Below are 27,050 nucleotides of genomic sequence, written 5' to 3'. Positions count from 1 at the left end.
CTCACAGTCCCAGGGACACGGGTTAACACTGCTGTCTCACAGTGCCAGGGACCCGTGTTAACACAGCTGTCTCACAGTGCCAGGGACCCGGGTTAACACAGCTGTCTCACAGTGCCAGGGATCCAGGTTAACACTGCTGTCTCACAGTACCAGGGACCCGGGTTAACACTGCTGTCTCACAGTGCCAGGGACCCGGGTGAACACTGCTGTCTCACAGAGCCAGGGACCCGGGTTAACACTGCTGTCTCACAGTGCCAGTGACCCGGGTTAACACTGGTGCCTCACAGTGCCAAAGACCCGGGTTAACACTGCTGTCTCACAGCGCCAGGGACCCGGGTTAACACTGCTGTCCCACAGTGCCAGGGACCCGGGTTAGCATTACTGTCTCACAGTGCCAGGGATCCGGGTTAACACTGCTGTCTCACAGTGCCAGAGACCCAGGTTAACACTGCTGTCTCACAGTGCCAGGGACCCGGGTTAACACTGCTGTCTCACAGTGCCAGGGACCCGGGTTAGCACTACTGTCTCACAGAGCCAGGGACCCGGGGTAGCACTGCTGTCTCACAGTGCCAGGGACCCGGGTTAACACTGCTGCCTCACAGTGCAAGGGACCCGGGTTAACACTGCTGTCTCACAGTGCCAGGGACCCGGGTTAACACTGTTGCCTCACTGTGCCAGGGACCCGGGTTAACACTGCAGTCTCACAGTGCCAGGGACCCGTGTTAACACAGCTGTCTCACAATGCCAGGGACCCGGGTTAACACAGCTGTCTCACAGTGCCAGGAATCCGGGTTAACACTGCTGTCTCACAGCACCAGGGACCCGGGTTAACACTGCTGTCTCACAGTGCCAGGGACCCGGGTTAACACTGCTGTCTCACAGTGCCAGGGACCCGGGTGAACACTGCTGTCACACAGAGCAAGGGACCGGGGTTAACACTGCTGTCTCACAGTGCCAGGGACCCGGGTGAACACTGCTGTCTAACAGTGCCAGGGACCCGGGTTAGCACTACTGTCTCACAGAGCCAGGGACGCGGGGTAGCACTGCTGTCTCACAGTGCCAGGGACCCGGGTTAACACTGCTGCCTCACAGGGCCAGGGACCTGGGTTAACACTGCTGCCTCACAGTGCAAGGGACCCGGGTTAACACTGCTGTCTCACAGTGCCAGGGACCCGGGTTAACACTGCTGCCTCACAGTGCCAGGGACCCGGGTTAATACTGCAGTCTCACAGTGCCAGGGACCCGGGTTAACACTGCTGCCTCACAGTGCCAGGGACCCGGGTTAACACTGCTGTCTCACAGTGCCAGGGATCTGGGTTAACACTGCTGTCTCACAGTGCCAGGGACCCGGGTTAACAGTGCTGCCTCACAGTGCCAGGGACCCGGTTTAACACTGCTGTCTCACAGTCCCAGGGACACGGGTTAACACTGCTGTCTCACAGTGCCAGGGACCCGTGTTAACACAGCTGTCTCACAGTGCCAGGGACCCGGGTTAACACAGCTGTCTCACAGTGCCAGGGATCCGGGTTAACACTACTGTCTCACAGTACCAGGGACCCGGGTTAACACTGCTGTCTCACAGTGCCAGGGACCCGGGTGAACACTGCTGTCTCACAGAGCCAGGGAACCGGGTTAACACTGCTGTCTCACAGTGCCAGTGACCCGGGTTAACACTGGTGCCTCACAGTGCCAGAGACCCGGGTTAACACTGCTGTCTCACAGCGCCAGGGACCCGGGTTAACGCTGCTGTCTCACAGTGCCAGGGACCCAGGTTAACACTGCTGTCTCACAGTGCCAGGGACCCGGGTTAACACTGCTGCCTCACAGTGCCAAAGACACGGGTTAACACTGCTGTCTCACAGCGCCAGGGACCCGGGTTAACACTGCTGTCCCACAGTGCCAGGGACCCGGGTTAACACTGCTGTCTCACAGTGCCAGGGACCCGGGTTAACACTGCTGTCTCACAGAGCCAGGGACGCGGGTTAATACTGCTGTCTCACAGTGCCAGTGACCCGGGTTAACACTGGTGCCTCACAGTGCCAGAGACCCGGGTTAACACTGCTGTCTCACAGTGAACAAAGAAATGTACAGCACAGGAACAGGCATTTCGGCCCTCCAACCCGTGCCGACCATGCTGCCCGACTAAACTACAATATTCTACACTTCCTGGGTCCGTATCTCTCTATTTCCATCCTACTCATGTATTTGTCAAGATGCCCCTTAAATGTCCCTATCGTCCCTGCTTCCACTACCTCCTCCGGTAGCGAGTTCCAGGCACCCACTGCCCTCTGCGTAAAAAACTTGCCTCGTACATCTACTCTAAACCTTGCACCTCTCACCTTAAACCTATGCCCCCTAGTAATTAACCCCTCTACCCTGGGGAAAAGCCTCTGACTATCCACTCTGTCTATGCCCCTCATAATTTTGTAGACCTCTATCGTTTGTCGCCCCTCAACCTCCTTCGTTCCAGTGAGAACAAACCGAGTTTATTCAACCGCTCCTCATAACTAATGCCCTCCATACCAGGCAACATTCTGGTAAATCTCTTCTGCACCCTCTCTAAAGCCTCCACATCCTTCTGGTAGTGTGGCGACCAGAATTGAACACTATACTCCAAGTGTGGCCTAACTAAGGTTCTACACAGCTGCAACATGACTTGCCGATTCTTATACTCAATGCCCCAGCCAATGAAGGCAAGCATTCCGTATGCCTTCTTGACTACCTTCTCCACCTGTGTTGCCCCTTTCAGTGACCTGTGGACCTGTACTCCTAGATCTCTCTGACTTTCAATACTCTTGAGGGTTCTACCATTCACTGTATATTCCCTACCTGCATTAGACCTTCCAAAATGCATTACCTCACATTTGTCCGGATTAAACTCCCTCTGCCACCTCTCCGCCCAAGTCTCCAAACAATCTAAATCCTGCTGTATCCTCTGACAGTCCTCATCGCTATCCGCAATTCCACCAATCTTTGTGTCGTCTGCAAACTTACTAATCAGACCAGTTACATTTTCCTCCAAATCATTTATATATACTACAAAGAGCAAAGGTCCCAGCACTGATCCCTGTGGAACACCACTGGTCACAGCCCTCCAATTAGAAAAGCATCCTTCCATTGCTACTCTCTGCCTTCTATGACCTAGCCAGTTCTGTATCCACCTTGCCAGTTCACCCCTGATCCCGTGTGACTTCACCTTTTGTACTAGTCTACCATGAGGGACCTTGTCAAAGGCCTTACTGAAGTCCATATAGACAACATCCACTGCCCTGCCTGCATCAATCATCTTTGTGACCTCCTCGGAAAACTCTATCAAGTTAGTGAGACACCACCTCCCCTTCACAAAACCATGCTGCCTCTCACTAATACGTCCATTTGCTTCCAAATGGGAGTAGATCCTGTCTCAAAGAATTCTCTCCAGTAATTTCCCTACCACTGACGTAAGGCTCACCGGCCTGTAGTTCCCGGGATTATCCTTGCTACCCTTCTTAAACAGAGGAACAACATTGGCTATTCTCCAGTCCTCTGGGACATCCCCTGAAGACAGTGAGGATCCAAAGATTTCTGTCAATGTCCTCAGCAATTTCCTCTCCAGCCTCCTTCAGTATTCTGGGGTAGATCCCATCAGGCCCTGGGGACTTATTGACCTTAATATTTTTTAAGACACCCAACACCTCGTCTTTTTGGATCTCAATGTGACCCAGGCTATCTACACCCCCTTCTCCAGACTCAACATCTACCAATTCCTTCTCTTTGGTGAATACTGATGCAAAGTATTCATTTAGTACCTCGCCCATTTCCTCTGGCTCCACACATAGATTCCCTTGCCTATCCTTCAGTGGGCCAACCCTTTCCCTGGCTACCCTCTTGCTTTTTATGTACGTGTAAAAAGCCTTGGGATTTTCCTTAACCCTATTTGCCAATGACTTTTCGTGACCCCTTCTAGCCCTCCTGACTCCTTGCTTAAGTTCCTTCCTACTTTCCTTATATTCCACGCAGGCTTCGTCGTTCCCAGCATTTTAGCCCTGACAAATGCCTCCTTTTTCTTTTTGACGAGACCTACAATATCTCTCGTTATCCAAGGTTCCCGAAAATTGCCGTATTTATCCTTCTTCCTCACAGGAACATGCCGGTCCTGAATTCCTTTCAACTGACACTTGAAAGTCTCTCACATGTCAGATGTTGATTTGCCCTCAAACATCCGCCCCCAATCTATGTTCTTCAGTTCCCGCCTAATATTGTTATAATTAGCATTTCCCCAATTTAGCACATTCATCCGAAGGACCACTCTTATCCACCCGCACTTTAAAACTTACTGAATTGTGGTCACTGTTCCCGAAATGCTCCCCTACTGAAACTTCTACCACCTGGCCGGGCTCATTCCCCAATACCAGGTCCAGTACCGCCCCTTCCCTAGTTGGACTGTCTACATATTGTTTTTAGAAGCCCTCCTGGATGCTCCTTACAAACTCTGCCCCATCTAAGCCCCTGGCACTAAGTGAGTCCCAGTCAATATTGGGGAAGTTGAAGTCTCCCATCACCACAACCCTGTTGTTTTTACTCTTTTCCAAAATCTGTCTACCTATCTGCTCCTCTATATCCCGCTGGCTGTTGGGAGGCCTGTAGTAAACCCCCAACATTGTGACTGCACCCTTCCTATTCCTGATCTCTACCCATATAGCCTCACTGCCCTCTGAGGTGTCCTCCCGTAGTACAGCTGTGATATCCTCCCTAACCAGTAGCGCAACTCCGCCTCCCCTTTTACATCCCCCTCTATCCCGCCTGAAACATCTAAATCCTGGAACGTTTAGCTGCCAATCCTGCCCTTCCCTCAATCAGGTCTCTGTAATGGCAACAACATCATAGTTCCAAGTACTAATCCAAGCTCTAAATTCATCTGCCTTACCCGTAATACTTCTTGCATTAAAACATATGCACTTCAGGCCACCAGACCCACTGTCCCTATTCCCTAGTTCTCCCTCAAGCTCCCAAAGCTGCAGACTGGCTGGCGGTCAGCACCACCCAAAGCTGCAGACTGGCTGGCGGTCAGCAGCACCACCCAAAGCTGCAGACTGGCTGGCGGTCAGCAGCACCCAAAGCTGCAGACTGGCTGGCGGTCAGCAGCACCGCCCAAAGCTGCAGACTGGCTGGCGGTCAGCACCACCCAAAGCTGCAGACTGGCTGGCGGTCAGCAGCCCCACCCGAAGCTGCAGACTGGCTGGCGGTCAGCAGCAGCACCCAAAGCTGCAGACTGGCTGGCGGTCAGCAGCACCACCCAAAGCTGCAGACTGGCTGGCGGTCAGCAGCACCACCCAAAGCTGCAGACTGGCTGGCGGTCAGCAGCACCCAAAGCTGCAGACTGGCTGGCGGTCAGCAGCACCGCCCAAAGCTGCAGACTGGCTGGCGGTCAGCACCACCCAAAGCTGCAGACTGGCTGGCGGTCAGCAGCACCACCCAAAGCTGCGGACTGGCTGGCGGTCAGCCCCACCCGAAGCTGCAGACTGGCTGGCGGTCAGCAGCAGCACCCAAAGCTGCAGACTGGCTGGCGGTCAGCCCCACCCAAAGCTGCAGACTGGCTGGCGGTCAGCACCACCCAAAGCTGCGGACTGGCTGGCGGTCAGCAGCACCACCCAAAGCTGCAGACTGGCTGGCGGTCAGCACCACCCAAAGCTGCAGACTGGCTGGCGGTCAGCAGCACCCAAAGCTGCGGACTGGCTGGCGGTCAGCAGCACCCAAAGCTGCAGACTGGCTGGCGGTCAGCAGCACCACCCAAAGCTGCGGACTGGCTGGCGGTCAGCAGCACCCAAAGCTGCAGACTGGCTGGCGGTCAGCAGCACCCCCCAAAGCTGCGGACTGGCTGGCGGTCAGCAGCACAACCCAAAGCTGCGGACTGGCTGGCGGTCAGCAGCACCCAAAGCTGCAGACTGGCTGGCGGTCAGCAGCACAACCCAAAGCTGCGGACTGGCTGGTGGTCAGCAGCACCCAAAGCTGCAGACTGGCTGGCGGTCAGCACCACCCAAAGCTGCGGACTGGCTGGCGGTCAGCAGCACCCAAAGCTGCAGACTGGCTGGCGGTCAGCAGCACCCAAAGCTGCAGACTGGCTGGCGGTCAGCACCACCCAAAGCTGCAGACTGGCTGGCGGTCAGCAGCACCACCCAAAGCTGCAGACTGGCTGGCGGTCAGCACCACCCAAAGCTGCAGACTGGCTGGCCGACCTCTCGGAATCTGTCCAAATGGAGAAAATCAAATTGCCATCCGAGGGTCAGACGACGGCTTCTTCAAAACATGGGAGCCATTCACCCAATTGTTCCGGGACCTGTTTGTGGCCAACGAACAAACAAACGAGTAAACAAGTAGCCAAGAGCCAGGGGAAAGTAGCCAAGGCGTGATCGAAGAGAAGGAAGGGAGGGAGGACCAGGGGGGAGGGGGGGGCGTAGCAAGAGGGAGTAGCCAAACACAGCAGAACAGAAAGGGGCAGGAGGGGAGGGGGGAGAAGGGTGGTAGGGAGGGGGGGAGGGGGGAGGACGAGGGAAGAACAACGGAAGGAAGCCAGAAAGGAGGAAAGAGGATGGAACACAAACTGGGGAGAGAGCGTAGGAGCCGACAATGACCACAACAAGCACAGCGAGGAGAAAGAGAGAAAGAATAGGAGGGAGGAATGAAGGAACGACAGTCGGCCGAAGCTGAGGCAAATGGATAAAAACAAGAAAGAAGACTGACCGAGAGACGCGAGTGACATGAGGGGCGCACTGCGGTGATCATTCCCTGCCAGCCGGTTTGGCTCTGCTTGTTTTGTATAAACCCCCCCCCCCCCCCCACCTTACTGCTAATGTGTTCTGAAATGTTTCTTGTTTCTTTGTTTCTCTGTGTGCGCATTTGTAAGTATACCAAGTATTAAACCCAATAAAAAACATTTAACAAAACAAATTGGCATTGATGAGAAAGTTGATGATACAGTAGCTGTACGCCTCGGTGAGCTCACGCATAATGTCCCTGTGAATGAATAAAGTGAGCTGGAAACCCGGGAGATGGTCTCCCATAAAATATAAATTTGCAAAGTTAAACAGTTCCCTTCGGATTGGACAGTTGTCAATTACTTGGATTGAAGTAATTTGAAAGACCAGCGTGTCACCGTGAGATGTATCTCGTGTAATGGACTTAAAGAATAAATCATCACTCTTTAGGCTCTGGGTCGAATTTAATCTTAACAAACATGGAAAATACAATTAGAAATGTTTAATATGATATAATAAAAAAATCTACACAAACCCTTCACCAAGAAAATCAGGATAAAGTTCCAAATTGCATCATATCTAATAGCTGAGCCAAGGGATCGAGCGCAAGGGCCAGAATCATCATAGACTATTAGAATTTACAGTACAGAAGGAGGTCATTCAGCCCATCAAGTCTGCACCGGCTCTTGGAAAGAGCACCCTACTTAAGCCCACACCACCCTATCCCCATAACCCAGCACACTCCATCTAACCTAAGGACAATTTATCATGGCCAATCCACCTAACCTGCACACCTTTGGACTGTGGGAGGAAACCGGAGCACCCGGAGGAAACCCACGCGCACACGGGGAGAACGTGCAGACTCCGCACAGGCAGTGACCCAGTGGGGAATCGAACCTGGGACCCTGGCACTGTGAAGTCATAGTGCCAACCACTGTGCTACCGTGCTGCCAGTCTGCAGAAATAGTTGAAGAGCTGAAGAGTCTCTTTAATTGAGGAGAGCATGAGCATTATCAAATATTAAATGTTTTACTATGAGACTTCTCTACTGTACTGGGGTGTGGGACAGGGCTGAGAGTCTTTATTGCATTACTTTTACCACCTCCCCTACTCCCAGGACCACTGCGGCCAGAGATCAACTCATCCAATACAACCTGCTCAGTAAAGCTGGAGTTTGGAGGTGGGATGTGCAGGATGTGAGACATTATGAATTAAACAGTATGGAGGGTTCATCCTTTGCTGAACTCACAATAAGCCTCCTGACCAGTATCATTGGCCACTATTTCTCTCTGTCAAGCCCAACGTTTGGTTGAGCTGATCAGCCGCCCAGACAAACTTTGAACAAAGCTTTCAGTAAAACTAGAACCTCTGGTTATTTATTATCTAATGCAATCTGCTTCACCACTCACCACATGTATTGACACTTGGTGGGATCAATTCATGGGCACCACCCAAGCACCACTTTACCCATGCACCACACATCACATCAGCAGCTTCTTTGGTCACTGGTCCCATCACAGTCTACCCCATAGTTGTCTTCATCCAGTATCGAGACGTGGTCCAGTAGACACGACTGGACAAACATGAGCAACAAGGCAGCTTGCTGACTTACTCCTCCCCCACCCAGAGACACTGAGCTCAGTATATAATATTCCTGCTGCCAGAGGTGAGATGAGTTCATCCATCACAGGCTAGGATCGTCTGTTAGATCCACATCTCGCAAAACTTATTTCATAGTCCGAGAGAAGTTAGGGCTGATCATAATTACAAATATCAGTTTCCAACAATTCCTGAAGCCCTCCCACACAGAAACAGTACTTATCTACCAACTTTTAATGTTCTTCGAGGCCCAATATTTTGAATCAAATGTAAAACAGGTCCATTAGTCACTGACTGAAGATCTCTAAATCGTCAAAATGCTGTTTATTTCGATTAGATATAGACAGATCTGTTTGTAATTTATAGAATCTCAGTTATGGTCCGAATTGTCAGTGTGCTGCCAGGTCCGGGTGGGGTACAGGAATCTTCCAGCTGAGATTCCATTACTCTGCAGAAAGATCCTAATCTACTGCTTATTTCACTACATCACAACCAGCTAGTAATCTACTTGCCCAAAAAATGAATGGATTGAAGTAGTTACCTTGCTCCTGCTTGCTCCCCAACACTTATTTATTTGCTAACTACTAACGGTTATAAAACCTGAGAGCCTGAAGTCACAACAAGACTGGTGGATGAAGATGGGGTGACCAAGGCTCCTGTCTTGAACTGATTAGTGTTTCACCTTCTTCCTCTTCGGTCGAGTCCGCCTCTTGGTTTTCCAGTCAACAATCTGCTGTGATTGGCGCTTCAGAACTGCCCTCGTGACAATGTCACCATTATCATCACTGCTGCCATCGTCCTCATCATCATCATCGTCATCATCATCTGTAATCAGAAAACTCAATTACCCATCGTGGACAAGGAGAATGTGGGGTGGAGAAAGAATGTGGGACAAACACACAGACACAAGACAGGGAGATAGGCAGAAGGGGAGACACACACACACACACACACACACACACAGTCACTCAGTCTGAATCCCGTTAATCCCTGCTTAACTCACTCCTTCTCCCAATCCCATTCACAGAATCGCAGATTCCTGTCATTCTTTTTGATACTCCAGGCATTCCCGTAGGCAGCCATTTGTCCTGGATTCTCACATTCTGGTGGGGCAGGAACAGACATGGATGGGACCTGAATTTACTGCCATTGGCCAGGGTGCTGGTTTCTCAATGCTGTTGTTGGAACTGGCTATGTTCAGGAGGGTCAGGAGGGTTGGAGATGGTAGGGCGAGATCCCACTAGGTATCCCCATTAAGGTTAATAAAGGTTTTTGGAGAGTTTAGCAACACTTTACTAATAAGGGTATAGATAGTTCCAGTGGGTTGGGGGAGATGGTGGGTACACGGTTACATGCGGCCAGGCGAAGGAGGAGGGCCTGTCATGGTGATCCCAGAGAATTTCACTGGAAACATAACATTTTAGACAGTGCAAAGTGGAGTGTAGGTAAAGACAGAGGTGACAGGAAGGGACAGAGAATTTAACAGTGATTGTGCATCATTCAGTAAGGTTGATACTCGGAAGAGCAATAAAACAAAAAAATTAAAGGCTCTTTATTGGAGTGCGCAAGGCATCTGCAATAAGATTTAGAGGGGATTTAGATCTAATCTCCGTTACATAGAACATAGAACATTACAGCGCAGTACAGGCCCTTCGGCCCTCGATGTTGCGCCGACCTGTGAAACCACTCTAAAGCCCATCTACACTATTCCCTTATCGTCCATATGTCTATCCAATGACCATTTGAATGCCCTTAGTGTTGGCGAGTCCACTACTGTTGCAGGCAGGGCATTCCACACCCTTACTACTCTCTGAGTAAAGAACCTACCTCTGACATCTGTCCTATATCTATCTCCCCTCAAATTAAAGCTATGTCCCCTCGTGCTAGACATCACCATCCGAGGAAAAAGGCTCTCACTGTTCACTCTATCTAATCCTCTGATCATCTTGTATGCCTCAATTAAGTCACCTCTTAACCTTCTTCTCTCTAACGAAAACAGCCTCAAGTCCCTCAGCCTTCCCTCATAAGATCTTCCCTCCATACCAGGCAACATTCTGGTAAATCTCCTCTGCACCCTTTCCAATGCTTCCACATCCTTCCTATAATGCGGCGACCAGAATTGCACACAATACTCCAAATGCGGCTGCACCAGAGTTTTGTACAGCTGCAACATGACCTCATGGCTCCGAAATTCAATCCCTCGGCCAATAAAAGCTAACACATCGTATGCCTTCTTAACAACCCTCTCAACCTGGGTGGCAACTTTCAGGGATCTATGTACATGGACACCAAGATCTCTCTGCTCATCCACACTACCAAGAATCTTACCATTAGCCCAGTACTCTGTCTTCCTGTTATTCCATCCAAAATGAATCACCTCACATTTTTCTGCATTAAACTCCATTTGCCACCTCTCAGCCCAGCGCTACAGCTTATCTATGTCCCTCTGTAACTTATAACATTCTTCCGTACTGTCCACAACTCCACCGACTTTAGTGTAATCTGCAGATTTACTCACCCATCATTCTACGCCCTCCTCCAAGTCATTTATAAAAATGACAAACAGCAGTGGTCCCAAAACAGATCCTTGTGGTACACCACTAGTAACTGGACTCCAGTCTGAACACTTCCCATCAACCACCACCCTTTGTCTTCTTCCAGCTCGCCAATTTCTGATCCAAACTGCTAAATCACCCTGAATCCCACGCCTCCGTATTTTCTGCAGTAGTCTACCGTGGGGAACCTTATCAAACGCTTTACTGAAATCCATATTCACCACATCAACTGCTTTACCCTCATCCACCTGTTTGGTCACCTTCTCAAAGAACTCAATAAGGTTTGTGAGGCACGACCTACCCTTCACAAAACCGTGTTGACTATCTCTAATCAAATTATTCCTTTCCAGATGATTATACATCCTATCTCTTATAAACCTTTCCAAGACCTTGCCCACAACAGAAGTAAGGCTCACTGGTCTATAGTTACCGGGGTTGTCTCTACTCCTCTTCTTGAACAAGGGGACAATATTTGCTATCCTCCAGTCTTCTGGCACTATTCCTGTAGACAAAGATGACTTAAAGATCAAAGCCAAAGGCTCAGCAATCTCCTCCCGAGCTTCCCAGAGAATCCTAGGATAAATCCCATCCGGCCCAGGGGACCTATCTATTTTCACACTTTCCAGAAGTGAGGCCGTGGAATGCCCTACCTGCTACAGTAGTGAACTCGCCAACATTGAGGGCATTTAAAAGTTTATTGGATAAACATATGGATGATAATGGCATAGTGTAGGTTAGATGGCTTTTGTTTCGGTGCAACATCATGGGCCGAAGGGCCTGTACTGCGCTGTATTGTTCTATGTTCTATGTTCTATGTTCTAATTGCTAACACCTCCTCCTTATGAACCTCAAACCCTTCTAGTCTAGTAACCTGAATCTCAGTATTCTCCTCAACAACATTGTCTTTTTCCTGTGTGAATACTGACAAAAAATATTCATTTAGCACCTCTCCTATCTCCTCGGACTCCACGCACAACTTCCCACTACTGTCCTTGACTGGCCCTACTCTTACCCTAGTCATTCTTTTATTCCTGACATATCTATAGAAAGCTTTCGGGTTATCCTTGATCCTACCTGCCAAAGACTTCTCATGTCTCCTCCTGGCTTTTAATAGCTCTCTCTTTAGGTCCTTCCTAGCTAACTTGTAACTCTCGAGCGCCCTAACTGAATCTTCATGTCTCATCTTTACATAAGCCTCCTTCTTCCTCTTGACAAGTGTTTCGACTGCTTTAGTAAACCACGGTTCCCTTGCTCGACCACTTCCCCACTGCCTGACAGGTACATATTAACAAGGACATGCAGTAGCTGTTCCTTGAACAAGCTCCACATTTCCATTGTGCCCATCCCCTGCAGTTTTCCTCTCCATCCGATGCATCCTAAGTCTTGCCTCATCGCATCATAATTCCTTTCCCCCAGATATAACTCTTGCCCTGCGGCATATACCTATCCCTTTCCATCACTAAAGTAAACTTAATCGAATTGTGGTCACTATCACCAAAGTGCTCACCTACCTCCAAATCTAACATCTGTCCTGGTTCATTACCCAGTACCAAATCCAATACGGCCTCACCTCTCGTTGGCCTATCTACATACAGTGTCAGGAAACCCTCCTGCACACATTGGACAAAAACGGACCCATCTAAAGTACTCGAACTATAGCGTTTCCAGTCAATATTTGGAAAGTTAAAGTCCCCCATAACAACTACCCTGTTGCTTTCGCTCCTATCCAGAATCATCTTTGCAATCCTTTCCTCTACATCTCTGGAACTTTTCGGAGGCCTATAAAAAAACCCTAACAGAATGACCTCTCCTTTCCTGTTTCTAACCTCAGCCCATATTACCTCAGTAGACAAGTCCTCATCAAATGTCCTTTCTGCCACCGTAATACTGTCCTTGACTAATAATGCCACCCCTCCCCCTCTTTTACCACCTTCCCTGAGCTTACTGAAATATCTAAACCCCGGCACCTGCAACAACCATTCCTGTCCCTGCTCTATCCATGTCTCCGAAATGGCCACAACATCGAAGTCCCAGGTACCAACCCATGCCGCAAGTTCACCCACCTTATTCCGGATGCTCCTGGCATTGAAGAAGACACACTTTAAACCACCTTCCTGCCTGCCGGTACACTCCTGCAACTTTGAAACCTTACTCATGACCTCACTACTCTCAACCTCCTGTATACTGGAGCTACAATTCAGGTTCCCAAGCCCCTGCTGAACTAGTTTAAACACTCCCGAAGAGCATTCGCAAGTTCCCCCCCCCCCCCCCCCCCCCCCCCCAGGATATTGGTACCCCTCTGGTCCAGGTGTAGACCATCCCGTTTGTAGAGGTCCCACCGACCCCAGAATGAGCCCCAATTATCCAGGAATCTGAAACCCTCCCTCCTGCACCATCCCTGTAGCCACGTGTTCAACTCCTCTCTCTCCCTATTCCTCGTCTCCCTAGCACGTGGGAGAGACATGGTGCAGATGTTTGGCCCTGGACCAGGAGCACGGAATTGTGTAATTTCCCGACTTGGCAAACTTGACTGTTAAAAATGGCCACTACAGGTAGGATTTCCGGTTGGGTCTGGGTTGAATCAGTAGCCGGAGCGGGTGACATTGGAATTAATTCACAGACATCCCGGCCTGGAGGTAGGTTGGGCGCAAGGCCTGTCTCTATTTAAATAAGTTAAAAATAATAATGACACAAAAAATATCCCTCAAAACTTCACCCTTCACCCTCAACACACATTCCCAATTCCATGCCAACCTATGCCTACCCACCCCCCATGGCCCCACACCCTTATGCCAACCTAGGTACCCTCTATCCATCCCCCATGACTTCCCACAGCCCTATGCCTACCTAATACCACTCTACCCACCATTGCCCCATACCCCTTATGCCAACCCATGCCCCCACCATACTTTGCCATTACCCCCTCCATGCCAATCCACCTAGTAAATTCCATTTTATTGAAGGCAGCTGGTGATTTAAATGACCATCTGCCTCCGTGAATCACACACACGTCAACTCTGGCACAGGGGGGCATAGGTGTTCGGCAGACGGATTAGTGGGGATATGAGGAAAAGCTTTTTCACTCAGAGGGTTGTGGGTGTGTGAAATTGATGCCCGAGTTGATGGTTGAGATTAAAATGCTCAGCCCGTTTCATAATTAGCTGGATCTACATACGAGACAGGGACGGGACGTCGCATTAAAATGAGAGGCTAGTTTCTTTTGTTTTCTGTTTCTTGCCTGGTGCAGACATGCTGGGCTGAATGGGCTCTTTGTAACAGTTCTATGGTTATAACTCCCAGTCCTGTCTCTGTAAAGATGGGGAATGCTGGGTTGAGAGGTTCACTCCGGAATGGTGAAAATCTGGGCCATACTCTTACACTTAGAAAATCTCAATACCATCGGGGGGAGTCAACATGGTTTTGTTTGAGGGAAATCATGTTTCATTCATTTATTGAAATTCTTTGAGAAAATAGGAAGCAAAATGGAACTTGTGGAGACGTTGTACTCAATTTCCAGAAGGCATTTGACAAGGTGCCACATCAAAGGTAAGAGCTCATGGTGAAGGGGTAACATATTAGCGTGAAGAGAATAGGGGGGTTAGCTAACAGGAAAACAAGAATAGGCACAAATGGGTCTTTTTTGGATTGGCAAGATGTGATAAGTGGAGTGTTGCAGGAATCTGTGCTGGGGCCTCAGCTATTTACAATTTATAGTCAGCATGGCTTTGTCAGAGGGAGGTCATGCCAAACAATTTTAATTGTATTTTTTGAGCATGTGACCAGGTGTGTAGATGAGGGAGTGCGGTTGATGCAGTTTACATGGATTTCAGCAAAGCCTTTGACAAGGTCCCACAAGGGAGACTTATAAAGAAGGCAAATACACATGGGATACAGGGGAACCTGATAAGGGGAACTCAAAGCTGGCTGAGCTGTAGGAGCCAGAGGGTGATGACAGACGGCTGCGTTAGTGACTGGGAGCCAGTGTCCAGTGGGGTACCACAGGGATCTGTGCTGGGTCCCTATTATTCATCATTTATATAAGTGACAAAGATGGCTATGTGGGGGGATAGGATCAGTAAGTTTGTGGATGACACAAAGATTGGCCGAGTGGTTAACAGTGAGGTTGAGTGTCTTGGGTTACAGGAAGATGTAGACGTGATGGTCAAACGGGCGGATGGAATTTAACCCTGAAAAGTGTGAGGTGTTACACTTTGGAAGGAGCAATTTGACAAGGGAATATTCAATGAATGGCATCACACTGGGCAGTCCTGAGGAACAAAGAGACCTTGGTGTGTTTGTAAATAGATCTCTAAAGGCAAAGGGCAGGTTAATAGGGTGGTGAAAAAGGCATTTGGGACACTTGCCTTTATTAATCGTGGCATAGATTACAGAAGCAGGAAGGTCGTGTTGGAGTTGTATAGAACCTTGGTGAGGCCACAGCTGGAGCACTGTGTGCAATTCTGGTCGCCACATTATAGGAAGGATGTGATTGTACTGGAGGGGGTGCAGAGGGGATTCACCAGGATGGTGCCTGGGGTGGAACATTTCAGTTATGAAGAGAGTTTTGATAGGCTGGGGTTGTTTTCTCTGGAGCAGAGAAGACTGAGGGGCGACCTGATCGAGGTGGACAAGATTCTGAGGGGCATGGACAGGGTGGAGAGGGAGCAGCTCTTCCCCTGAGTTGAAGGGTCAGTTACGAGGGGGACACAAGTTCAAGGTGAAGGGTGGGAGGTTTAGGAGGGATTTGGGAAAAACCTTTTTACCCAGAGGGTGGTGATGGTCTGGAACACACTGCCTGGGAGGGGGGTCGAGGCGGGTCTGGAACGCGCTGCCTGGGAGGGGGGGAGAGGCGGGTCTGGAACGCGCTGCCTGGGAGGGGGGTCGAGGCGGGTCTGGAACGCGCTGCCTGGGAGGGGGGTCGAGGCGGGTCGCCTCACATCCTTTTAAAAGTTCCTGGATGAGCACTTGGCTCGTCACAACATTCCAGGCCCTGAGACACGTGCTGGCCAATGGGATTAGGATTGGCAGGTCAGGTGCCTTTCATGTTTCGGTGCAGACTCGATGGGCTGAAGCTGGCAATGGGAACACAAAGCTTAGGCCCAATGGTAATGAGGATAACACGGTCACTAAGGGCAATTTATCATGGCCAATCCACCTAATCTGCACGTCTTTGGACTGTGGGAGGAAACCGGAGCACCCGGAGGAAACCCACGCACACACAGAGAGGACGTGCAGACTCCGCACAGACAGTGACCCAAGTCGGAATCGAACCTGGGACCCTGGCGCTGTGAAGCCACAGTGCTAACCACTGTGCTACCATGCTGCCCTTATCTTCGTGATGGTGGCAGGTTGGATTAAATAGCAGCCTTAATAATAGCTGCTGTGATCGGTTTAAAATCGGGCGTGCGTTTTAATAGTCTCACCTCCGTTCCTACCCCCACGTCCTCTTCATTGGATGTCAAACCCAATTCTATCTCAATGAATATCGTGCATCAATTCAGTTTCCCACTAGTAGTGGGGTTGAGGTGGGAGGTGATTTGTGAGCTAAAAGTAGTCCTCATTTGAATTGTGCCCTCCACACGAAACCTCAGTCTGAGATCTCAGACATTACTCAATTACGTAGCAGAAGTTCCAAGATTAGGAAATGGGAGGTATTGTTGCAGCAAGATGTCAGTCCACTACTCACATTGTACAGTCGGAAAGGAGCCAGGTGAGGAATTGGCTCCAAACTTTGGCGTGATCCTTTTCAGAAACTGACATGAATCAGGAGGGAGGATCTGACATTGCCAGCAACATCCGGATCCGATCTGAGAATCCGAGATTTTGTATGTTTCCTGCTCTGCTGTCATTATAGAATCATAGAAAAGTTACACCACAGAAGGAGGCCATTCGGCCCAACTTGTCTATGCCAGCCCGACACCCAGTTGCTCTTTCTAATCCCACCTTCCTGCACCCGCTCCATAGCCTGTAGTTTACAGCACTTACGGTGCAAATCCAGGTACTTTTTAAAAGAGTTTAGGGTCTCTGCCTCCACCCCCAACTCGGGCAGCGAATTCCAGGCTCCCCACTACCCTCTGCGTAAAAAAGCTCTTCCTCACGTCCCCTCTACACCTTTTGCCTCTTATCTTGAATCTATGCCCCCCTGGTTCTAGAATCCTCCACCAAGGGAAACAATTTTATCCTGGCCACCCGATCTCTTTCCCTCATAATTTTATTCACCTCAATTAAGTCACCCCTCAGCCTTCTTTATTCCGAGGAAAATAACCCCAACCTATCCAATCTCCCCTCGTAGCCACACTTTTCCAGCCCTGGCAACATTCTTGTAAACTAATTAACTATTGACTGTTACATTAAGAACAAAGTTGGTTATGGAAGCAACAGATGGTAACTGGAATCACAGCTTTATAAAACTAACAGTGTTATGTGGTGCTAACTTTTAAGATGACCAGGAATTAAATTCTGTTCCTCACCCTCATACATATCGAGCTTTTGGGCCGTGGGAAGTTTCACTCTCATGTTGTAAGATGGAAGTTTGCCTTCCACAGTTGCATGGAACTGGAACACAAGCAACAAAATAGTTAATAAAGGAATCCTCAATGGAGAATGGGAAATTGAAACCTGTACTGCTGGGTCCTTACATCATTGAAAGAAACCCACCAAATATATTCCAACAGTTAGCTTTAGTGCTATTTATTTTTTAAACTGCTCTTTCTCTGCTGAACAAAGACAATTTAAATGGCTGCTACAAGTCACCTGATCATGGGATCGCCCCTCTACCATCGAGCTTTACTGCACAGAGAGAGGCACTTTGGCCCATCGTGTCTGTGCTGGCCATCAAGCACCTATCTATTCTACATTCATTTTCCAGCACTTGGTCCATAGCTTGTGTGCTGTGGCATTTCAACTGCTCATCTAAATTCTTAGATTATAAATGTTGTGAGGGTTCCCGTCTCTACCACCCTGTCAGGCAGTGAATTCCAGATTCCCATCACTCTCTGGGTGAAAAGGTTTTCCTCAAGTCCCATCTAACTCACGTGCCCCCAACCTTAAATCTATGCCCCCTGGTTACTGACCCCTCTGCTAAGGGGCAAAGGTTCTTCCTGTGTATCCTATCTATGTCCCTCATAATTTTGTGCACCTTAATCAGGTCCTCCCTCAGCCTTCTCTGCTCCAAGGAAAACAACCCCAGCCTATCCAGCCCCTCTTCACAGCTGAAACGCTCCAGCCCAGGCAACATGCTTGTGAATCTCCTCTGCTCCCTCTCCCGTGCAATCACATCCTTCCCTTTGGGCGCTGGTTTAGCTCACTTGGCTAGAAAGCTCGTTCGTGATGCAGAGAAAAGCCAGCCGCATGGGTTCAATTCCCGTACTGGCTGAAGTTATTCATGAAGGCCCCACCTTCTCATCTTTTGTGAGGGCCACGAAGAATCCAGCACGAGTTTTAAGGATACAAAGAAATAACATTTATTTACAATACAACAGCAGTAGCAACTTCGCTTGCTGCTCACTCCTTCCTGGCTGGTTCCAAACTGGCCAGCTTTATTTATACAGGGAGTCTGCTAATGATTTCTCTGCCCCCCTCATTGGCAAAGCTCATACTCCCACAGGATTGTGGGATTGTCATTAGTCCCCAGCCAATGGTAAGCAGGCAGGTTACAACATCAACCTTGCCCCTTGCCTGAGGTGTAGTGACCCTCAGGTTAAACCACCATCAGTCAGCTCTCCCCCTCAAAAGGGGAAAGCAGCCTATGGTCATCTGGGACAATAGTGATTTTACCTCACCTTACCTTTACATCCTTCCTATAGTGTGGTGACCAGAACTGCACACAGTGCTCCAGCTAGGGCCTAATAAAATGAAAATTGCTTATTGTCACAAGTAGGCTTCAATGAAGTTACTGTGAAAAGCCCCTAGTCGCCACATTCCGGCGCCTGTTCAGGGAGGCCGGTACAGGAATTGAACCCGCGCTGCTGGCCTTGTTCTGCAATACAAGCCAGCTGTTTAGCCCAATGTGCTAAACCACTTTTACCTTTTAATCCTCTTTTAATCAGCGTTTATACAGCTCCATCATTACCTCCCTGCTCTTATAGTCTATCCCTTGGTTAATAAAGACAAGTATCCCATAGACCTTCTTAACCACCTCTTCTACCTGTCCTGTTGTCTTCAGGGATCTATGGACATCATCCCCCAAAATCCCATTGGTCCCCTACTTCCTAGCATCCTGCCGTTTATTGTGTATTCCCTTGCTTTAGTCCTCCCAAAATGCCTATGTGCCTGACAGCTATTCCCCAGGAGTTTCAAGGACAAAAGAACAATTTTCTCATTTTCTGGAAATGTCAAACTTCGCAATGCCTAGAGAGTTATGAACAGAGACACATCACACAGGAGGCTGTTCAGACCAATTTCAAAGGGAATTAAGCGGATATCATTTCCATTTAAAGCCAATTGGATCTGTCCAGGCAGTGGCTTCCCAAACTCATTCCAAAAACCAATTATTGGGAGGATAAAAAGCTGCATCATCTCACCTCATCATCCTCTATCAGTTGCAGTATCTTCTTCATGTCGATTTCCTCTAGGTTTTGATACAGTTTAAGGAGTTTGTCCTCTGTTAATGATAGCAAGTCCAACACATACTCGTCTGATGCTGGGCTCAGTACCACAGCTGGAACATTGCCTTTAGGCTGCACAATTCAGACACAAACTAGTTATGTGAAAATAACCACGAGCCCTGCATTAATATAGCACCCTTTCAACATTGATACATTATTAGAACTTAGAACATACAGTGCAGAAGGAGGCCATTCGGCCCATCGAGTCTGCACCAACCCACTTACGCCCCATCCCCGCAACCCAACAACCCCTCCCAACCTCTTTTGGTCACTAAGGACAATTTATCATGGCCAATCCACCTAACAAGCACGCCTTTGGACTGTGGGAGGAAACCGGAGCGCCCGGAAGAAACCCACGAAGACACGGGGAGAACGTGCAAACTCCGCACAGACAGTGACCCAGCGGGGAATCGAACCTGGGACCCTGGCGCTGTGAAGCCACAGTGCTATCCACTGTGCTACCGTGCTGCCCAATTATTAGACTGCAGAATACAATTCCCACTTTACAAACTACATCACGTGAAACATTTTATTCTAATATTTTCTCAATTAAAACATTGTAAACCATCGATACAGTCACGAAAAAATATCTAACACCAATTCGATATCAGTAATAGAAAACGGGACTTCATTTCACTCTCAACAAACCAATCAAAATTCAGGAACTGAGCGAGGGAAAAATTCCCTCCAAAACTCTGGAACTGAGCTGATTATTCACTGACACAAATCTCCTGGATGTAGTCATCACTTACAATCTTCACATGTTGCAATTTCTCATGGATATGTTCCGCGCCTGCTTTAATGGTCATGGTGATATGATTGACGTATTCAAGCTGCTCCATTGTCTTATTTCGTTGAGTCTGCTCATTGTTGAGGTGAGTTTGTAGCTCCGTTAACAGTTTCTGTTCACTATGTTAAAAACCACAAGGAAAGCAGAAACATTTGATTTGAAGCAATAATGAACAAATATCGAGCTCAATATGACTGGCAGTCCTTGACCCAATTCTAAACTACATGACGTGCCGAGGTCCTAAGATAGCCAAACATAGTAGCAGAGGAGCTATCAATGGCACCAGGATTTGGACTCCAGATTACTGTTCTGAAGCTTCTCTTGGTTGTCAGGTAAGGTCTTTGCCAGAGCAATGCAAAACTTATTTTTGTGAGTTTTTACACATTTGTATTCACATTGTATATTTTCGGTCTGGCAGAGGCAGGAGATTTCAGGAGACATTTTTTGATAGGTTAAGGTTTTATATTATTATTCTTTACGTTTATAAATATATATATAAAGGAAAATAAAATTAAAGCGAATTGAAATACATACATATATATATATTTTTAAAAGCCTGGGTTTGTCAAGAGGCTGCTAATTCCATTACAGGAACTATAATGGACAGTATGTGGTGCTCACTCGCTTACGGGTATAAGATTGTTTGCCTGAGATTCTCGACTTCGCTGGCCACGGGTTCTTTGGTCCTGGTGTCGTTGATTGGCCCAATCCTAGATGTGAAACTTCAATCATCACTTGCCAGGAGTTTTCAAAGTTGGGATTCGCCCTTGAACACTGGGTCGCAGGAATTCCTGGACCTCCTCCTGCCGTAGAGTGTTATCAAAGTGTGATCCTATTTAATTTATTTGAAATGAAATGAAAATCGCTTATTGCCACAAGTAGGCTTCAATGAAGTTACTGTGAAAAGCCCCTAGTCGCCACATTCCGGCGCCTGTTCGGGGAGGCTGGTACGGGAATTGAACCGTGCTGCTGGCCTGCTTGGTCTGCTTTAAAAGCCAGCGATTTAGCCCAGTGCTAAACCAGCCCCAGATTTAGGCATTGCCCAACATGAACAAAGTCTATTTAAACAGTCACCTACATGCATATGAACAGTGCCATATAGTAAACAGTCTGTTCAAATGTCAACTACAGAGAATTGGATTTGGTTAAACAGTGCCTGACAGTGAACTGAGTCCATTTAAACAGCTCGATAAAGAAAACGGAGTCTAATTAAATGGCCTCCCTGCAGTAAACAGATCATACATAAACCAAGCCGGCAGTAGTCACTGTAAACTTTAAACCAAACTTTACACAGCGTGCTACAGTAAACAAAGTCTACTTTGTAGAACAGACCTCTACAATAGTCTGCAGGAATCAGACGCAATTTTAACTGAGCCGTACAGCAACCAGTGTTTATGTAAATCGTGCACCACATTAAAAAGAGTCGATGTAAACAATGTAGTACAGTACAAAGAGTCTATGTAAACAGTTCCCCAGAGTAAACAGAGTCTATGCAAACAGTTCCCCAGAGTAAACAGAGTCTATGTAAACCGTGCCCTACAGTAAAGAGTCTATGAAAACAATGTAGTACAGTACAAAGAGACGATGTAAACAGTGCACTACAGTAACCAGTCGATGTAAACAGTTCCTTGGAGGAAACAGTCTATGCAGGCAGTGCCGCACGGTAAGCGAATTATATGTAAACCGTGTACGGCATTCTTATATTAACCTCTCTGAAAACAAATGGCAAATATGTCAAATTGTTGACTTGATGAGAAAACCAATTTTATAAGAATATTAGCATGATGCAAAATGTAGTAAATTATGAAGTCCTACTCTCTGAAAACCATTGGGACATAACTCAAAATGCTTAAATAGATCAGAAAACCACTTTGGTTGCAAAATAAATATCTCGCAAAAAGTTCTTGATTAATAAGGGGATCAGGGGTTATGGGGATAAGGCAGGAGAATAGGGATGAGAAAATATCAGCCGTGATTGAAGGGCGGAGCAGACTCGATGGGCCGAGTGGCCTAATTCTGTTCCTACGTCTTATGTCTTATTCTTAATATCCGTCTCTCTCTTCCTTAACGTCAACACTTATTCACTTTGCAGTTCAAAGAGGGGCTGGTTCAGCACAGGGCTAAATCGCTGGCTTTGGAAGCAGACCAAGGCAGGTCAGCAGCACGGTTCAATTCCCGTACCAGCCTCCCTGAACAGTGGCTTTTCACAGAAACTTCATTTGAAACCTACTTGTGACAATAAGCGATTTTCATTTCATTTCATTTTCAAGGTGGACTCTTAGAACATAAGAACATGAGAACTAGGAGCAGGAGTAGGCCATCTGGCCCCTCGAGCCTGCTCCGCCATTTAATGAGATCATGGCTGAACTTTGTGGACTCAGCTCCACTCTCCGGCCCGTACACCATATCCCCGAATCCCTTTATTCTTTAGAAAGGTATCTATCTTTTTCTTAAAAACGTTTAAAGAAGGAGCCTCAACTGCTTCATTGGGCAAGGAATTCCAGAGATTCACAACCCTTTGGGTGAAGAAGTTCCTCCTAAACTTGGTCCTAATTCTACTTCCCCTTATTTTGAGGCTATGCCCCCTAGTTCTGCTTTCACCCGCCAGTGGAAACAACCTGCCCGCATCTATCCTATCTATTCCCTTCATAATTTTATATGTTTCAATAAGATCCCCCCGCATCCTTCTAAACTCCAATGAGTACAATCCCAGTCTACTCAACCTCTCGTCATAATCTAATCCCCACAACTCTGGAATCAACCTAGTGAATCTCCTCTCCAATCCCTCCAGTGCCAATATGTCCTTTCTCAGGTAAGGAGACCAAAACTGAACACAATACTCCAGATGTGGCCTCACCAACACCTGATACAATTGCAGCATAACCTCCCTAGTCTTGAACTCCATCCCTCTAGCAATGAAAGACAAAACTCGATTAGCCTTCTTAATCACCTGTTGCACCTGCACACCAACTTTTTGCGACTCGTGCACCAGCACACCCAGGTCCCTCTGCACAGCAGCATGTTTTAACATCTTACCGTTTAAATAATAATCCATTCTGCTGTTATTCCTCCCAAAATGGATAGCCTCACACTTGGCAACATTGAATTCCATCTGCCAGACCCTAGCCCATTCACCTAACCTATCCAAATCCTTCTGCAGACTTCCGGTATCCTCTGCACTTTTTGCTTTACCACTCATCTTAGTGTCGTCTGCAAACTTTGACACATTGCACTTGGTCCCCAACTCCAAATCGTCTATGTAAATTGTGAACAACTGCGGGCCCAACACTGATCCTTGAGGGACCGCACTAGTTACAGGTTGCCAACCAGAGAAACACCCACTTATCCCCACTCTCTGCTTTCTGTTAGTTAACCAATCCTCTACCCATGCTACCACTTTACCCTCAATGCCATGCATCTTTAGTTTATGCAGCAACCTTTTGTGTGGCACCTTGTCAAAAGCTTTCTGGAAATCCAGATATACCACATCCATTGGCTCCCCGTTATCTACTGCACTGGTAACGTCCTCAAAAAATTCTACCAAATTAGTCAGACACGACCTACCCTTTATGAACCCATGCTGCGACTGCCCAATGGGACAATTTCCCTCCAGGTGCCCCGCTATTTCCTCCTTAATGATAGATTCCAGCATTTTCCCTACAACCGAAGTTAAGCTTACCGGCCTATAATTACCCGCTTTCTGCCGACCTCCTTTTTTAAACAGTGGTGTCACGTTTGCTACTTTCCAATCCTCTGGGACCACCCCAGAGTCCAGTGAATTTTGATAAATTATCACTAGTGCGTTTACAATTTCCCTAGCCATCTCTTTTAACACTCTGGGATGCATCCCATCAGGGCCAGGAGACTTGTCTACCTTTAGCCCCATTAGCTTGCCCAATACTGCCTCCTTAGTGATTACAATCATCTCAAGGTCCTCACCTATCATATCTTTATTTCCATCAGTCACTGACATGTTATTTGTGTCTTCCACTGTGAAGACTGACCCTAAAAACCTGTTCAGCTCCTCAGCCATTTCCCCGTCCCCTATTATTAAATCTCCCTTCTCATCTTCCAAAGGACCAATATTTACCTTAGCCACTCTTTTTTGTCTTATATATTTGTAGAAGCTTTTACTATCTGCTTTTATGTTCTGAGCCAGTTTACTTTCATAGTCTATCTTACTCTTCTTTATGGCCGGCCCAGCGGAGTTGGTTTCAGGCCCAGCGGAGTTGGTTTCGGGCCCAGCGGAGTTGGTTTCGGGCCCAGCGGAGTTGGTTTCCGGCCCAGCGGAGTTGGTTTCCGGCCCAGCGGAGTTGGTTTCCGGCCCAGCGGAGTTGGTTTCCGGCCCAGCGGAGTTGGTTTCCGGCCCAGCGGAGTCGATTTCGGGCCCAGCGGAGTCGGTTTCCGGCCCAGCGGAGTCGGTTTCCGGCCCAGCGGAGTCGGTTTCCGGCCCAGCGGAGTTGGTTTCCGGCCCAGCGGAGTTGGTTTCCGGCCCAGCAGAGTTGGTTTCGGGCCCAGCGGAGTTGGTTTCGGGCCCAGCGGAGTCGGTTTCCGGCCCAGCGGAGATGATTTCGGGCCCAGCGGAGTCGGTTTCGGGCCCAGCGGAGTCGGTTTTGGGCCCAGCGGAGTTGGTTTCCGGCCCAGCGGAGTTGGTTTCGGGCCCAGCGGAGTCGGTTTCGGGCCCAGCGGAGTCGGTTTCCGGCCCAGCGGAGTCGGTTTCGGGCCCAGCGGAGTCGGTTTCGGGCCCAGCGGAGTCGGTTTCGGGCCCAGCGGAGTCGGTTTCGGGCCCAGCGGAGTCGGTTTCCGGCCCAGCGGAGTCGGTTTCCGGCCCAGCGGAGTTGGTTTCGGGCCCAGCGGAGTTGGTTCCGGCCCAGCGGAGTTGGTTTTCCGGCCCAGCGGAGTCGGTTTCCGGCCCAGCGGAGTCGGTTTCCGGCCCAGCGGAGTCGGTTTCCGGCCCAGCGGAGTCGGTTTCGGGCCCAGCGGAGTCGGTTTCCGGCCCAGCGGAGTCGGTTTCCGGCCCAGCGGAGTCGGTTTCGGGCCCAGCGGAGTCGGTTTCGGGCCCAGCGGAGTCGGTTTCGGGCCCAGCGGAGTTGGTTTCGGGCCCAGCGGAGTTGGTTTCCGGCCCAGCGGAGTTGGTTTTGGGCCCAGCGGAGTTGGTTTTGGGCCCAGCGGAGTTGGTTTAGGGCCCAGCGGAGTTGGTTTCGGGCCCAGCGGAGTTGGTTTCGGGCCCAGCGGAGTCGGTTTCGGGCCCAGCGGAGTCGGTTTCGGGCCCAGCGGAGTCGGTTTCGGGCCCAGCGGAGTCGGTTTCGGGCCCAGCGGAGTCGGTTTCGGGCCCAGCGGAGTCGGTTTCCGGCCCAGCGGAGTTGGTTTCCGGCCCAGCGGAGTTGGTTTCCGGCCCAGCGGAGTTGGTTTTGGATGATGTTGGTGCGCTTGGCTCCTTCAAAACAATCTATGCTCCAACAATAAACCTGGTGGGATGGTGCAACCATTGCTTGGGACCAAGGTCTGATGAAAAATCAGATAAACACCGAGGGTGCCTTATGGTGCCGAAATTCACTGAAGAAACTTCAGTTTGATGCTCCTGTGATGTCACATTAAAGACCTGTTTGACCTTAATTGGGAAAGTTAGCTCCTTTACTGAAACTTCGAAAAGGGCGCAGAAGATTCCGAATCAGGTTTTCCTGATGTGATGTTTATGGCTATAGAACAGCATCTCTGATACTGTCCCGCACTCTCCCTATAGTCCTGTGTCAATCCTAAACTAATCCCACTGCCCTGCACTCCTCCACAGAACTGCATTTATTTCAAATGTTCTTCAGATTAGAAGGTTTGGAGCAGGGGTAGGTCATTCCGCCAACCTGCTGCACCATTCAATCAGATCATGATTGTGTGATTGTGGCCTGAGCTCCACTTTCCTGCCTGCCCCCAGAACCCTCGACTTCCGGGTCATTAAAAAATCTCCTCCTCAAATATACGGAATGATCCACCTCCACTGCATTCTGGGAAAGATAACGCGAGAGACCTATCACCCTCAGAGAAGAAATAATTCCTCTTAAAATTCCGTTTTGAATTGGAGACTCCTCATTTTGAAACCATATCCCCTACCTCTAGATTTCCTTGTGAGAAGAAACATCATTTCAGCATGTACCCTGTAGCCCTCTCAGAATTTTATGTTTCAATAAGATTATTTCTCATTCTTTTCAACTCCAATGAGTATCGGCCCAACCTTCATCCTGCGAATCAGCTGAGTGAACCTTCATTCACTTTCCTTGATCGCTCTCATGTCTGTTCTGTAATGATATTTCCAAATTTCTCACTGTACTATAACTGTGCCTTATACTAATTCATTATCGTGTTTTACGCACCTATTTATAAAATCTATAATGCTCCTTTTTTAGGCTTCACCTATCTAGATTTTCATGCATTTATTTATTTTAAGCTTCTGGGTGTCTATAGTTATCCATAAACTTCAGCATCTGAGATGTAAGCACTGCCACCAAGCCGAACTGATACGAGCTCACACTTGACACAAGCAAAGCTTTATAACTGTACCACCAGCGCTGTCCCTATATCTACAGCACTCACTCGATTCAAAACATCATCTCCAAATCAGCAGCTGACCTAAAATCAGCACAAAGTCTGAATGTCTTCAATTAAAATGACTAAACGAGTTGGGTCGAGCTTCTTTCCTGTTGTGAACCCACTTGGGAGGTCACGTGTAGCAGGAAGGATTGACACGAGTCACGTGGGTATGGATTCTGCCCAG

At 48.6% G+C, this 27,050-nt stretch overlaps 1 protein-coding gene across 1 annotated transcript in view; it reads right to left on the bottom strand.

Moving 5' to 3' along the window:
• Positions 1–7,179: 7,179 nt before the first annotated feature.
• Positions 7,180–27,050, bottom strand: part of odad3 (outer dynein arm docking complex subunit 3) — a 95,408-nt gene continuing 75,537 nt past the window's right edge. Inside the window, exons 10-13 of the mRNA XM_072490752.1 lie at positions 20,247–20,403; positions 19,411–19,566; positions 17,359–17,443; positions 7,180–9,158 (exon numbers count right to left, since the gene is read on the bottom strand). Of these exons, the coding sequence (XP_072346853.1) occupies positions 9,004–9,158; positions 17,359–17,443; positions 19,411–19,566; positions 20,247–20,403 (553 nt within the window). The 3' untranslated portion in view covers positions 7,180–9,003. The remainder of the gene's footprint in view (positions 9,159–17,358; positions 17,444–19,410; positions 19,567–20,246; positions 20,404–27,050) is intronic.

The sequence above is a fragment of the Scyliorhinus torazame genome, chromosome 27 (assembly GCF_047496885.1).
Source record: "Scyliorhinus torazame isolate Kashiwa2021f chromosome 27, sScyTor2.1, whole genome shotgun sequence".
Classification (NCBI taxonomy): domain Eukaryota; kingdom Metazoa; phylum Chordata; class Chondrichthyes; order Carcharhiniformes; family Scyliorhinidae; genus Scyliorhinus; species Scyliorhinus torazame.
Note: the sequence above shows the minus strand (reverse complement) of the source record. Positions and strands in the feature narration are given on the sequence as shown.